The 16,181-nt window shown below is 40.3% G+C and overlaps 1 protein-coding gene across 10 annotated transcripts in view; it reads left to right on the forward strand.

The window, feature by feature from the left end:
• Window positions 1-16,093, forward strand: part of JAK2 (Janus kinase 2) — a 96,859-nt gene extending 80,766 nt beyond the window's left edge. For 9 of the 10 annotated variants that reach the window (XM_080638548.1, XM_080638550.1, XM_080638549.1 and 6 more), the window contains 4 exons: window positions 4,745-4,917; window positions 9,751-9,868; window positions 11,605-11,718; window positions 13,651-16,093. In XM_080638548.1, the coding sequence (XP_080494674.1) occupies window positions 4,745-4,917; window positions 9,751-9,868; window positions 11,605-11,718; window positions 13,651-13,758 (513 nt within the window). In that variant the 3' untranslated portion in view covers window positions 13,759-16,093. Of the gene's footprint in view, window positions 1-4,455; window positions 4,623-4,744; window positions 4,918-9,750; window positions 9,869-11,604; window positions 11,719-13,650 lie in introns of those variants that run through there. The other variant, XM_080638545.1, reaches the window with a different exon arrangement.
• The last annotated feature ends 88 nt before the right edge of the window (window positions 16,094-16,181 follow it).

Raw genomic sequence — 16,181 nt, forward strand, 5'->3', positions numbered from 1 at the left:
AGTCTTCAGCAAAAACTCCTTGATGGGCAAGCAGTGTGCAGTGTTGTGAAAGGTGTGATTTAGGGTTGCTCAAAGAATGATCATCTAAGTTGTTGGCAAGAGCAGTTTTAATACGAATTTATAAAATGATAACAAAATTCAGTGGCAAGGTTCACTCTATTTCATTTTACATGAATGATGCATACAAAGAAAAATTGAGCTAAAATCAAGGTGGAATTGATTGATAAGAGAGGCCAAAGGCACAAAAGGTAAGGGAGACCCTCCCATTAAGTCACGAGGTTCAGAGTAGACCCTCTTGCTTTCCAGAATCCTGATGGAGCTTAGGTGCAACTGAGTCCAATCTTAGTCTCATACTTGGGCAATGGTTTATGTCTGATGGAACAAATACAGGGAATAAAGAAATCCTCCTGTGGCATCATGAAGCTCAGAGTAGACTTGTTTGCTTTCTAAACTGGTGGAGCCTAGGTGCGTCTGGGTCTAGTCTTAGTCACAGGCAAGGTTACAAGTGAATTAATTCACCACAGATGGCTTTTACCTAGCAGCAATCTGCGGTTTCAAGGTGGATCTTAACATTTACAAAGTGAGTAAATAGGATTTACTACACTTGCTATGTCAGTTTATACACACATGCATGCACTTACAGTCACAAAGATGTGTAAGGATACCAGTTAAAAACTGCCCTAGAATTCAGTTAAATATTCTGAGAGGGTGGTGAGGCACTGGAATGGGTTGCCCAGGGAGGTTGTGAATGCTCCATCCTTGGCGGTGTTCAAGGCCAGGTTGGATGAGGCCTTGGGTGGCATGGTTTAGTGTGGGATGTTCCTGCCCATGGCAGGGGGGTTGGAACTAGATGATCTTAAGGTCCTTTCCAACCCTAACTGTTCTATGATTCTATGATTCATATCAAATGTCTTGACATTCCTCAACAGGTGAGGGTTGAGCCTCAAGGAGTGGGGGGACTTCAGCCCAGATGTCTTTGTCAGCTTTTGATGACAGTCTCTGATTATTGCAGACGTGGAGAGTTCATGAGCTCTGAGAGGTGTCCAATCCAGAAGGAGATGCTGGTTGCAGCCTGCTGCAGTCCGGGAGAGCTCAGGGGTGCTCATTTATGCCCGCTGTTCATAGGGTTGCAGGATGATTCACTTTAGGCATTAGTAAATTTCTGACCTAGACACAACCTGGCTCAGTAACTTAAGTAACAGTGCTACCATTCCACTCAGGCCATGATCTACGGAAGGAGTGTTCCAAGGCTGACTAATTATCCCCAGTCTCTTTTCTCACCTTAGCCAGGGAACAGGAGTCCCTGGTACAATCAGTGCCTCCCTTCGTAGCCTGTTAAGAGTTGTTGTTACGGTCAAGAAGCGCTTCACTGCCCAACTCATTACACAAAAGCCAAGGTCTGATGTGAATTCCTGAGGTTGTAGAGCAGCCCAGAGGGTGAGCAGGGAGATGCACCAGTGCATGAGGTTGGGAAACAGAAAATGTTGTTAACAAGTCTATGACAAGTGTCAGTCTTTAAACAGAGAGGAAGGATTGAACATGTGACCGCCTACTCAGAGGATTAAAAAGTCCTCTAACGTGTGTCTCGAAGCCATTCTCCAGTAAGAGACATAAGAAATTCTCAGTACTACTTCTGCAACAAAATAGCTGTTACTATCAGTGCTAGTAAGTCACTGAAAACAATTTTCCTTCAAGCAAACAGCACCAGCTAGGATGACAGTGAATCAGTCTATCATAGAATAAAGATGCTACAGTGGTTTTTGAACACACAAAGTCAGCCACTTACCTGATTCATTTTGTGGTCGTCTTCGCCTGTGACCTGGAGGATTGTAAGGTGCCTGCACTTTTTGCTCTCATAAGAATCTATGAAGCATGCATATGTAAGTCTTCAGGCCCATTAAAAAGACTGAAGGAACAACAGTGGCAATGTATCTCTGGACTCTGGTCTATGAGACAAAGGTATCCGATAGGAGGGCTGGAAGGTGGATTTTTGCCTTTGCAGGTAGTGCAAGGATGACAGGAAACTATGGGAAAGGACCTGAATACAAAAGGTACAAAGAAAAAGTTTTTAATGTATGTGTGCACCTGCACACATATAAAAGAAGCATCCAAATATTGCTAGACTTAAGGATGATAATGAAAAATCAAAATAGCAGTTGAAATGACTGTTTCCTAAGTACCAAGCACCAAGAGAGAGATAGAATACGCCTTCTGCAGATACATAAGTGAGAAGACACCCTGCTTTCATGTATGAAGCCTGGATACACATAGTGTGGAAATGTGGGAAGTCCATAATGGACTTCATCTTAAAGAAGTATCATCACTTCTAATGGAAGCAGTCTAAGAATTACAGTGGTTTTGTCTTGCTTTGCATTGTTGTTGCTGTACAACCTGCAAAGCAATGTGTAGTATTCTGTTACTTCAGAACAATAATGAGTACCTAATATTATGAAAATGGGATATGAATGTTTTTTCTTCTTCTTTTAGCTGATCATATTTCCTCCTTTCCTTTAGCTGTTTTTGCTTCTCCTGCAATGTTTGCTCTTTCAGCATCTCATATTTCTTCTTTCTGCTGTGCATTTCTGTCACTCTGTTATTTTGGGTTATTAAATCAAAAATCTTTCTCCTTCTGCCTTGCAGCTTTTCTCTCAAATGTATGAGAGAAAATACCTGAGGGTTAAGATGTGTTTGCTTGCTTGCTGTGTTTTGGTTCCTTGCTATTATAGTGGGAAAGGGTTCCTGACTTACAGGTGTAATTTTTTTTTTGTGCGTATCTCGTAGTGTGAAAAGCAGCATTTTCAAAAACAGTGTTTGCTAGTGGTGATGTTTCTGTAGTTTTAAATCAGTGCAGTTGTGACGTGGTGCAGCTTGTGCCACTAGTATAGCTTGTCTGGTGGCAAGCAATAGGACTCTGTCCTTAACTTCAAAGAATCTTGACAATAGAATGGCAAGGTACTTCTCTGTGCATCTGGCAGTTAACTGCCTATCAAAACTTCAGTAACAATGCTACTGTTCCACTCAGGCTGTGCTCAAGGGAAGGAGAGTTCCAAGGCTTTCAGGGGGATGACGCATTATCCCCACTCTCGCTTCTCACCTTAGCCAGGGAACAGGAGTCCCTGGTATGATCAGCACCTCTCTCCTTAGCCGTGTAAGAGTTCCTGTTACAGTCAAGAGGCACTTCACTGCCAAACCCATTACACCTTTAATAGGCAGTTAACTTTTCCGTGCACCTAATTTTGGGGATATTCTTTTTTTATCTTTTGGTCCTGCATTTTGTTCATGCTGACTGATAGGAGAAGATAGGAATTAAGAAAAAAAAAAAAACATAATCAAGAAGAAAAAAAGCCACTTTTCCATCTCTTAGTGCTTAAACTGCTTCATGTGTTCTTGCTGCAGAGTCCAACTTTAATGAAGCATTTGAAATCACAGTTAAACTCAATTCCATTGTTAGATTAGTGCCATGAGATTATGATCTCCACTTAGAATTTGCATGTTTTCAATTAAATATCTCTCTTAGAACAGGTATTTTTCAGGGTAACAGATTACTGTCATTGAAGGAACTTTAGGACTGCTTATTTTCAGTACAGCATTTACATAAACTGGTTGTGTCAGAAACCCAGGAGTCTCATTTTGGAAAAGCTGGGTGTGGTGTTTTTCAGGATAGCAGTGGGTAAATAGGTAATGAAAAATTAGTGTCATTTTTGAACGGGTTTGAGAGGGGGTGTAAGTAGTCAGCGATGCCACCTAGCGGGGCAAGGAGGTAGCGAGAGCCTGAGGGGAAGGTCAGGCTTCGGAGTCAACTGTTCCTGAGGCTTCTCACTTTAAAGAAAAGAGAGAGAAAAAAATAAATCTTTAAGTATTAATAGTATAACGCTAATGTTCATAAATTTCAGTTCAGCAATACTCTTAGTTTAATTTATTACTTTTCAGTTGTGTTGTCACAGTGAGACACTTTCTTGTGAAACTGACAGCTTGCTTTGTATTTCCTTTCTCATATGATTTGGGTGTCTCAACATTGTGCAAGGTCTACTTCTGTGCAGCATTTATTGTTGTGTAAGCAAGACATTCTGATTTGTAGTAATGTCACACTACACACACTGGCTTCTTCCATGTTTCATTGTTATCAAAAAGCATTGCGTGTATTGGTAAAAAGGGATCAGCAGCAGCAAGAGAAGACATGGCTTCAGATTAATGCTTTGTTACAGCAACCCATGGAAATACAACAATAAACATAACTTTGTTGGTGAATAATGATCCACATGGAAGAGAAACACACACAGGTAGGAGTTTTGTCAGAGAATAGTTTCCAAATTCGGGAACTCATAATGTAAAGTTGCGGAAAGCAGAAGTACAAACTGAAGAAAAGATTAAATGAAATGGGTAAATAAGACAGTCTTCTCATCTGCCCTGAATTGTGTAGTTTAGCCCAAATTTTTGTTTTCCTTCTGTCACCAGCAAACTGCATTTGGCCACAGACGGGAGCTGTAACAGCTGTCCAGCTATGTAATTAAAAAAGCACTTGTTTCTGATAGGTGTTTAGTCTATCTTCCTTCAGGTAAGAGAAATCCCTACACTTGGAAAAAGTAACTCCTCAGGGAAGACAAATGTTCAAGCATGCCGATTTTGGTAACAGTTGTTACCAGACGACTTTAACTTTGAATTTAATTTGCCCCTTTTAGGAAAGTGCAGCTACTTAATGGTAAAAGTAACTCTTTCCTATTACATTTGTGAACTTTCTGTCTAGGGCATGGAGTATCTGGGCACAAAAAGATATGTTCACCGGGATTTAGCAACAAGGAATATCTTAGTTGAAAATGAGAACAGAGTTAAAATTGGAGATTTTGGATTGACAAAAGTCTTGCCACAAGACAAAGAATACTACAAAGTAAAGGAACCTGGTGAAAGCCCTATATTTTGGTAAGTCTTGTTTTGGTATGTGAAATTGTGACATGTTTCCAGTTTTTACAATTTCAGCCAATTGTTTTGCATATTGTGGAATTTTTAAGTACAAACTCAGGCCAGTTGCCCAGCGTTGTGAAAGTCATTTGCATGGGACTTTTCAACATAATTAAAACAAACAAACAAGCCAACCAAAAAATTACCCAAATGTTGAAAAGAAATAGATGCAATATGAAAAGTATTCAAAGATAAATCTTAAAGGGCCTGTTTCCCAGGATGCTTTAAAAATTTGGACCTTTTGATTCTCTAAACACTAGCCATTCATACCATAGAACCATAGAATCATAGAATAGTTAGGGTTGGAAAGGATCTTAAGATCCTCTAGTTCCAAACCCCCTGCCATGGGCAGGGACACCTCACACTAAACCATGCCACCCAAGGCCTCATCCAACCTGGCCTTGAACACCGCCAAGGATGGAGCATTCACAACCTCCCTGGGCAACCCATTCCAGTGCCTCACCACCCTCACAGTAAAGAATTTCTTCCTTAGATCCAATCTAAACTTCCCCTGTTTAAGCTTTAACCCATTGCCCCTTCTCCTGTCACTACAGTCCCTGATGAATAGTCCATCCCCAGCATCCTTGGAGGCCCCCTGCAGATACTGGAAGACTGCTATGAGGTCTCCACGCAGCCTTCTCTTCTCCAGGCTGAACAGCCCCAACTTTCTCAGCCTGTCTTCATACGGGAGGTGCTCCAGTCCCCTGATCATCCTCGTGGCCCTCCTCTGGACTTGTTCCAACAGTTCCATGTCCTTTTTATGTTGAGGACACCAGAACTGCACACAATACTCCAAGTGATGTCTCATGACAGCAGAGTAGAGGGCCAGGATCACCTCCTTCGACCTGCTGGTCACGCTTCTCTTGATGCATCCCAGGATACATTTGTCTTTCTGGGCTGCGAGCACACACTGCTGACTCATGTTCATTTTCTCATCGACCAACACCCCCAAGTCCTTCTCTGCAGGGCTGCTCTGAATCTCTTCTCTGCCCAACCTGTAGCTGTGCCTGGGATTGCTCCAACTCAGCTGTAGGACCTTGCACTTGGCATGGTTAAACTTCATAAGGTTGGCATCAGCCCACCTCACAAGCGTGTCGAGGTCCCTCTGGATGGCATCCCTTCCCTCCAGCGTATCAACCGAACCACACAGCTTGGTGTCATCGGCAAACTTGCTGAGGGTGCACTCAATCCCACTGTCCGTGTCACCAACATGTTGAACAAAACTGGTCTCAACACTGATCTCTGAGGGACACCACTCATTACTGATCTCCAGCCAGACATCGAGCCATTGACCACAACTCTTTGCATGCAGCCATCCAGCCAGTTCTTTATCCACCGAGTGGTCCACCCATCAAATTGATGTCTCTCCAATTTAGAGACAAGGATGTCATGTGGGACAGTGTCAAACGCTTTGCACAAGTCCGGGTAGATGACGTCAGCTGCTCTGCCCCTGTCCATCAGTTTCATAGCCCCATCATAGAAGGCCACAAATTGGTCAGGCAGGATTTCCCCTTAGTGAAGCCATGCTGGCTGTCACCAACCACCTCCTTGTTTTTCATGTGCCTTAGCATGCCTTCCAGGAGAATCTGCTCCAAGATTTTGCCAGGCACAGAGGTGAGACTGACTGGTCTGTAATTCCAGTGTCGTGGTTTAAGCCCAGGCCATAAATTAGAACCACGCAGTCTACTTCTCCCCCACCACCACCTTTCTTCCCTCCGCTCCTGGAGGGACGGGGAGGAGAATCAAAAGAATGCAACTCCCACGGGTTGAGATAAGAACAGTTTAATAACTAAGGTATAACACAAATCACTACTGCTACCACCAGTAATAATAATGATAAAGGAAATAACAAGGAAGAGAATACAACCGCTCACGGACCGATACCTCACCCCCACCCTGCAGTGATCCAGCCCTTCCGGGGACTCTCCGTTCTACATCCTGGGCATGACGTGCTGTGGTATGGAATACCTCTTTGGCTAGTTTGGGTCAGGTGTCCTGTCTCTGCTTCATCCTGGCTTCTCCTCTTCCCTGGCAGAGCATGGGACTCACAAAGTCCTTGGTCAGGGTAAACATTCTGACCAGCAACTGGAAACATCGGCTTTATCAGTATTATTCCCAGGCCGAAAGTCAAAACCACAGTGCTGCACCAGCTACTAAGAAGAAGAAAAACTTACTGCTGCTGCTGAACCCAGCACACCTGGGTCATCCATTTTCCTATTCTTGAAAATGGGGGTTATATTTCCCTTTTTCCAGTCATTGGGAACTTCACCTGACTGCCATGATGTTTCAAATATGATGGCCAGTGGCTTAGCAGCTTCATTCGCCAGCTCCTTCAGGACCCGTGGATGGATTTCGTCAGGTCCCATGGACTTGTGTACGTTTAGGTTTTTAAGATGGTCTCAGACCAGATCCTCTCCTTCAGTGGGCCTAAGGTCTTCATTCTCACAGTCCCTGCATCTGCCTTCCGAGACTTGGGTGGTGCAGTCAGAGCCTTTGCCAGTGAAGACCGAGGCAAAGAAGTCATTAAGAACCTCAGCCTTCTCCAAATCCAGCTTAGCCAGTTCTCCTGATAGCTTCTGGAGAGGGCCTACGTTGTCCCTAGTCTGTCTTTTATTCACTACGTACCCGTAGAATCCCTTCCTGTTATCCTTCACATCCCTAGCCAAGTTTAATTCTAACTGGGCCTTAGCTTTCCTAACTTGGTCCCTAGCTTCCCGGACAACATCCCTGTATTCTTCCCAGGCTGCCTGTCCCTGCTTCCACCTTCTATAAGCCTCTTTTTTCCTTTGAATTTTCCTGATCAGCTCCTTATCCATCCAAAGAGGTCTCCTGGCCCTTCTGCTCCACTTCCATCTAGTTGGGATGCAACACTCCTGAGCTTGTAGCAGGTCCTGGGCCCCCCTGCCCTCTAGGGCTATATCCCATGGAACCTTACTAAGCAGGTTCCTGAAGAGGGCAAAGTCTGCTGTCTTGAAGTCCAAGGCAGTGAGCTTGCTGCACGCTCTTCTCACTGTCCTGAGGATCTCAGATTCGACCATCTCGTGATCGGTGCATCCAAGGCTGCCCTGGAGCGTCACATTTCCAACCAGCCCTTCCCTGTTGGTGAGCATGATGTCAAGCATGGCACCTCTCCTTGTCGGGTGCTCTATTACTTGAAGAAGGAAGTTGTCTTCCACACAATCAAGGAACCTCCTGGATTGTTTGTGCCAGGCTGTACCGTCGCTCCAGCAGTCAAGTTGATTGTCAAGTGATTGAAGTCCCCTATGAGAACAAGGGCCTGCGAGCGTGAGGCTGTTCCTATCTGTCTATAGAGTGCTTCATCCACAGATTCCTCTTGATCAGGCAGTCTTTAACAGATCCCCACAGTAATGTCCCCCAAAGCTGTTCTCCCTTTAACCCTGACCCCTAAACTCTCTGTCGACTGCTCACCCGTCCCCAGACAGAGTTCCATACTCTCTAGCCTATCCCTAACATAAATAGCAACTCCCCCTCCCTGTCTGCCAGGCCTGTGTTTTCTAAAGAGCCTGTAACCTTCCATTCCAACACTCCAGTCGTAGGAGCCATCCCACCATGTTTCTGTGATGCCTGCTATATCATACTCCCGCAGTTGTGCACATACCTCTAGCTGAGATCTGTTGGATAGGCCCTCTGTTGACCAAGTGGAGTTAAATCCCTGTTGTGGTTTAGACTCAGACAGTAACTCAGCAAGATGCAGCCACTTGCTCACACTCCCCCTTCTCCTCTTCCCCAGGGCAGAATGGGGAGGAGAATCGGAAGAATATAAACCCCACAGGTTGTGATAAGAACAATCCAGTACCTGAAATAAAGTAAAATATAGTGATAATAGAAAGAATACCAATAATAATAATAGGAAACAACAAGAGAAGAAATGAAAGCTCAGAAAACACAAGTGAAGCAATACAATTGCTCACCACCCACCGACCGATACCCAGTCCAACCTAAGCAGCGATCTCACCCTTCTGGGTAACTCTCTCGGTTTATATACTGGGCATAACATGCTGTGATAGGGAATACCCCTTTAGCTAATCTGGGTCAGGTGTCCTGTCTCTACTTTCTCCTGGCTTTTTGTGCCCCTCCTTACTGGCAGAGCACGAGAGACTGAAAAGTCCTTGATCAGGGTAAGTGCTACTGAGTACAACTAAAACATTGGTCTGTTATCAGCATTGTTCTCTGACTAAATCCAAAACAAAGGACTGCACCAGCTATTAGGCAGAAAAATAATTGCTACAGGTGAATCCAGGACAATCCCACAGACTGTAATTAGCAAGGATAAGATGCTGGGTTGAATATTCAGATAGATGTCTGTATTTGGGCATGAAGCTTCCAGAGAAGGCCTGAGTTACTCCAAAATGCAGTAATACTCGAATGAGCTGTGCTTTGGTTGGAAAAGAACATTTTGCATATCTTCTGAAAATGATGAAAGGATGCTTACTGGCTGTAATTGACTTTCTTTCCAGGCCTTATCACATCAAAATCTTGTTTAGTTGCAGTACAGATAAGAAAAATATCTACAGCTTTGTTGGAAGAAAAGCAGACTCGGATATAGTTATCACTAACTGTGTGTGTTTAAGGTGGTTTATGTTTTCAATACCAATTAACTATTATTAAAAGAACAGTTACTCATGAAGGTAATGGAAGAAAATAAGAATGTGCTAATGTCTGTGAACAAGGAACAGTTATTCGTGGAAAAAAAGAAGTCTTATTAAAAGAAATACCTTCAAAACTGAGAGGAGACATGTTGCATAGAGCAATCAATATTTCCATGTGTTGTAGGTATGCCCCAGAATCTCTGACAGAAAGCAAATTTTCTGTGGCCTCAGATGTGTGGAGTTTTGGTGTCGTCTTGTATGAGCTCTTCACGTACATTGACAAGAGCAAGAGCCCACCAGCTGTAAGTACCTAGTTAATGGTTCCCAGAAGTTTTTTGTCTGTTTATTTAGTTTTAAAAAAATACATAGATTGTTCCTGTACCTAAATAGGTTGATATTTACTGATCATTTTCTGGAGATACCTTAATGTTTATGAGGCAGCATCCAGCCAGAAGCAGCAACATGCTAAAACGTATTAGTATCAAGCCATAAGAGGGAAAGGAGATTGAAAATTATCTGATAATCTGTGCAGATCTTACCCATCCTGTAAATGCTAACTATTTGAAAAAAAAAAAATAAAAATTTCTCTTTATAGGCTGTTCTTATTTTTTGTGGAGAGTAATCCCAGATGCAACTGTTTCATTGCAACATGACATGTATTCCTAATGCTACTCCAAACCTAAGGCTAAGCCAAACAAATATGTAAACATTAAGGTGATTTAAATAAGGTAACTTAAAGTTATTTTGCTTTGTTACCAGAACCCAAAGTTAGCAAGTTACTGAAGTTCAAGAAAGAGAGTGGCTTTTTGCAATCTGTTGACAGGCACCTTTAAAGACAAATTTACAGTCGATGGAGAAAAATGCTACTTGTACACCAAACAACAGTTCTCCCAGTTGGAAAACAGATTCACAGTCTTATATCTAGCAAACACAACAGCGGATTGTTGAGCCTTGTATACATGCTTGAGCTGTCCTTGCCCTTGGCCAGTGTCTCTGTCTTGGCAAGTGTAGTTTTGAGAGCTGAACAGTGATGGCAGGCAAAAATATATTTGAAAGATCTCTGCATTGACCTCACTGGACCTCTTAGTAATTAAGTACAATAACTGAGCTATCAAGTAAGAATTCCTAAGGTAGGGGTAGCTCTTCCTGCAAAATAATGTAAACACTGCAGACACCTGAAGTGGTAAAATGGAAAAAAAGTGGTACATGGGCTTGGGTGGAATACACTTTGAATAAATCAATTCTACATGTGCATCCACCACTTCATCAGGTTGGTTATCCTGTTGGTAAGTATCAAGAAAAATGAATTCTGCCGATTAGTGGAGACACTTCATAATTTTATATCGTTTCCCCAGCTTTAGCCATTTGCACGTTCTAACAACACTTGCTTCACATTTTCATGCAAAGGATCATTAAAGACATTTATTTAGCATTGGAGGAAAAATAATTCTTGTGTGTCCTGCTTAGAAATTATTTTCAGTTAATAGTACTTCTAATATCTGGCAATCTGAGATTTTAATCTACCTTTTGGGTTATGTTGATTTTTGGATAGCAAAATTTTATCTATGTTTTAGCTATTTTATTTAATTTTTAGCTATTTTATCTATTTTTATCTATTTTAATTATGCTACTGTTTCTGGCCTCTGGTTACTGTTTAATCTTTTTTAATATATCAGTATGGTATGACTTGTTTTCTGTGTCACTGTGATTTTTCCAAGCATCAGGATCTTGTTTTAATACTTCAGGAAGCTCTTCAGGATTACCTGAAGAGTTTATCCTTTTAAAGCTGGTTAATCATCAGGTGATGGTCAACATTATTTAAATTTTTTTACTTAGAGCTTCAAACTGTATATGTATCATCCTATTTTTATCCACACGCACACAAAATACATTATCTAGACTTGAAATCCAAAATTTTGTCATTATTATATACTACTCCATTATTATAAACTCTTCTTATAAAGAATTTTTGTTTGGTAAGAGTATTGCAGCATCTTTTTTTTTCCTTAAAAATTATTTATGACACCTTCTGTTTCAGGAATTCATGCGCATGATTGGCAATGATAAACAAGGGCAGATGATTGTATTTCATTTGATAGAGCTTTTGAAGAATAATGGACGACTACCAAGACCAGATGGATGCCCTGATGAGGTGAAGTATTATTTTATTAATATGTTACGATAGCCTGAAAGGTGTTCAGTCAGGGTGAGTACCCCAAAAGTGCAAACTTTGTTGTTAGTTCTGCTTAGATTACTGAAGTATTTATGCAAGCAGAATGACTGTGCTGTTACTTTATCAGTTGCACAATTACTATAATTACATTTTTCTCCTGATCCTTCAGATTGCATTCCCTCAGGAGCCTAGAATGTAGTCTTTCTGAATATATGAAGTAGGACTATTATGACTGACTGCTGTACTGAAGCACTTGGGCTTTTATTTTAAAAATACTAATTTATTGAGGCAATGACATTAGTGTACAGAACTTGTTCCGTCAAGTTCTTGCTCAAAGCTGTGAACTATGGATTCTTCAGAAGTCTGTAACATTTACCAGCAGTATCTTAATATCTGCATGAGTTTCTCCACATTTAATTCCAAGATTTCAATAACTTCTTATCTTGATTATTTTTGTTCTCTTGCTCTTCGTTCCTCAAGCACAGGAATACCCATGTTTATCATGTGTCTTACACACTGGCAAGCATTCTCAGCCAAGAGCAATGAAACCAGGTTTTCTATGTTTGGAGCCTTCAGATTTGTATTCATGTTCTTCACAGATACAGAAGTGTATATGTATGCAAAGCCATCCTCAGAGCACACAAATGAATTCAGTGTTCTTTTGATTTTGCTATCACTCCAAATGTTTTAGAAAACACTTTTCATGCTACTTCTAAGTCAGAAAAGGTGCACTTCAGCTTGAGTCAAACCTTTTAGGGCTGGGCAGGTGAATCAGTAGGGAAAGAATGTAATTAAAATAGTTATGCTTTTTAACATGTGCAGCTTCCACCTCAGATCTATTGCTGCACCCCTTTGGAATCAAGCACACTTGTCAAGAAATAACCCATGCAAAACTAGAGACAGAGGAGAGATCAGTGGCAAGTGGTCTAGCAGGGAAGAGAGTAGTACAGATGAAGCAGGGAAGCCACAGGAGAAGAAGTCTCCAAAGTAACCTTTCTTGCATTATGAGTACCAGAGTTGTTGAACTGTAAAGGTCTGGCTTTTTGTAGATAACCTGAATGTCATATATAAAAGATAATACATAATCTGTGTTACTGAAACTATGCAAACTAATGCAAAGGTTCCAATATCTGACATTTCTTAAGATACCAAAGCAAGATGGAAAAGTTTCTCTTTTGTTAGAAACTGCTTTTCCAAATTTATTCTGAAAGGCCAGTCATCGCAGATATAAATCTTCCAGATGTCTGTGGTTTGCAAGCTGCTTGAGACTTGGATCTAAAGCAGCTTGATCGATGCAGCAGTTTCAGATCTGCTGGGGAAAAAAAAAAAGGAACTGGTGCTACCTTTTTTTGCTGTGAGCTGTGCAGGTTGCTCTTAAGCGACGTGTAAAAAGTTGCTGGAAATATGAGAACTTTTCTGGCTTCTTTCCAATTACACATGAAGTGTAATTGAGAATTTAATATCCTGATTCAAAGAAGTGTATGTTAATGTTGCAGGGGAATCTTAACTTCTAACTGCTGTCTTTCTAATCTAATCTAATTTTTGGTCAGACTTGTAAAGCATTTGTAATTTTAAACATTCTTGAGCCTTCCAAAAAATAAGAGCAAGCAGGAAGATAAAAACTCAGCAAAATAACAAATGTCTTAAAAAATTCAGAATCTAGCTGAGTGAATTTCCATACTAATTTTTTTAAAAATTTCCTTTTATAATAAAGGCTTTTGCAGAGCTTGCTATCCTCACTTCTTGCTGTCATTGGGATCAAGAGGTATAGCAAGACTTCAGGCACACTCTTGCACTACACTGTTGCTTGGGAGCATAAAGTTAAGTTGGATGGTCTTTGGACCAGTTCAGAGTAACAACTATTTGTAGCATCTGTTTACCTACTACTGATTTTCTTTGTTTCTTGTCCAGATTTATGCCATCATGAAAGAATGCTGGAACAACAATGTTACCCAGCGACCCACCTTTAGGGATCTTGCTCAACGAGTGGATCATATAAGGGACAATATGGGTGGATGAGAAGACTGTCCCTCCTTCAGATGATGTGTTGGAATGCAGAACAAAACATATTTGGTCTGCTGTGTATAGTTGGTATATGCATGACATGTATCTCATCTTAGCTGAATGTAAAATCTGTGTGGCAAAGTTCCTATCTTTATCTGCATAGTGAGGAATCCTGCTGGGTTTTTTTTATCAGGATGTTACTATGAGAACGTGTTGAAATTCTCAATGGGAAGAGAGGAATTATTTTTCTAAGTAAAAGAATCTAATATATGGTCAGTCTAAAATACCATTATTTGCCTTACTTGGCAATGAAAAAAAAGAGGTGACTTAAAATATGGTGAGATTATGAGGTGAAAAGCCCAGTGTATTTCCTTGTTGAAATGGAGATGCACAGAAAAGACTACTAGAAAAGTCTTTTCAGACTGGATGTATAGTGACTTGGTACCCTGTTTTGTGTGTTGCACAAGGTCTTGTGTTTGTTAATACAGTTTTACCATTTTTTTCATTGTTGATGCAGAAATGGCTTCTCTGTATAATAAAACAGAAGTGGTTGTGTAACCCACAAACTTTTAATGTGCGTGTCTGAATCAGTTCTCAGCCAGCAATATATGCAAAGAGATATACTAGGCTGGGTGATGTACTGTAAGTATTTTGAGAGGAAGGGAATAAATTGTTCCTAATTTGGAGAGCCAGAAATCCTACTCACCCATGTGAAAATTTTAATTTAAAATGAAAAAAACCAAACATGTTATCCAGTTTTTCTTAGTCTTGTTTTCCTCAGTTGAGTATTAGATTCCCTTTATAAAATTGAACATACAGTGATGACAAGTAGAAATTAAGCCATTTTATACAAGGCAGTATCTTCAGTTTGTTTCTGAAAAAGCTAAAGATACTGTTTTTAAATGCTGCTCTTTCATTCTTCCCATGCTTGTAATTTTCATGCATTTGTAAATGTATCTGTATATTAGGACCTTTTTTTACAGCAGAATGAAAAATCTAGAAAATGCCCTCAATTTCACAATTCCTCACTTTGCTGTTATGTAGTCACATCTTCTCTCCAGTACAAAAACCCAGAATGCTCAAGGCTCAGTATCTGTACGGCCAGTCACAACCACATCAAGTCTGTTTTGTAATGAAGTGGCCCAAGTCACCTCCTTTTTTCTTTCCCTGGTACTACCCAAAATATGAGTATTTGAAAGGAAGAATTACAAGTGCAATTTCTTCACACTCGGTGGAAGGCAGTGACATGAGCCCAGTTAGTGAGAACTGGAAGGAGATCAGAGCTACCTTGAACAGATTACTTACTTACGCTGTAAAATACAGCTTTTGAAATAAGTCTAACAAAAATTTCTGGACAACTGTTTGGTTTTGCCTCCAGGCATAAAACTTGGGGATAATCTCATATCTCAGAGCAGTGAAGTTGCAGGTTTTGTTTATTTTTAATTCAAGTAATCTCGGTGTTGTTGTTGTTCTTGGTTTTACTTACTTTTAAGCATAATTGTTTGCAAAGTACAATGCTTATTTTTCTTGGACTTTTGCTGAAAGAAGTTCAATTAAGGGGATATGCAACTTAGCAAACTGACCTGATATCTAGATTTGTATTTAAAAATGAAGTGTTCACTTAATACAATTTGTGGCAGTTAAGTCAGTGAAACATAGTTACTTTCACTGTGGGTCCTCCTTAAGATGTGTGATTAACTACATTCATCTTGTCAGAAATTTGAGTACCTCAACTTTAGAAAAGATAAATAAAAATCCATACTTAGTGTAACACAGTGCCAGTATAGCAATGTTTTGTACCACTATAATGTTTCTCTCCCACAATTACTCATACAAAATTACTATTTTATAATATGGGAGACTGCTAAATACAGAATGCTGCCCATTGCGTTTAACAATATTTCTGTTCATTTTCTTGCCGCCAAGCACTTGCATAGACAGTTTTAGAAACTAATTTCGTGATCAGTTTTTAAGCTGCGGAGAACTTTGAAGTGCTTTGTTCAGTATAACATCTGTTTTCTCCATTTCTGTATATTGCGTTGAGGATTTTAAATTTTGTGCAAAAAATGTCTTTGCATTTGTAGTCTCGGTTGTATGTACGTGTTTTTTGTAACAAAAGAAGATACAGCTTTAAAGCATTGAAACAGCATTTTAGCTGGATAATATATGCAGGAATTATGTAAAATTTGCAGTGTATGACACTCAGTAGCTAACTGGTTTCCAATATATAGTAGACTAAATATAATTTATGTAAAAATCTCAGGGAAGCTCATGTAATCCAATGAAGAAATCTTCCAGTCTGCTATTTTTGAAGTGAATAAAAAGTCTTTTTCTTATTCTACTATAGTAAGACTGATTACATAGTTTATTTGATTGTATAAATATAGTGATGAACTCAAGGATCATTTTAAAGTGTTTTGTGGAATTTTTTTTTTTTT

Source organism: Psittacula echo, assembly GCF_963264785.1.
Source record: "Psittacula echo genome assembly, chromosome: Z".
NCBI classification, from domain to species: Eukaryota; Metazoa; Chordata; class Aves; order Psittaciformes; family Psittacidae; genus Psittacula; species Psittacula echo.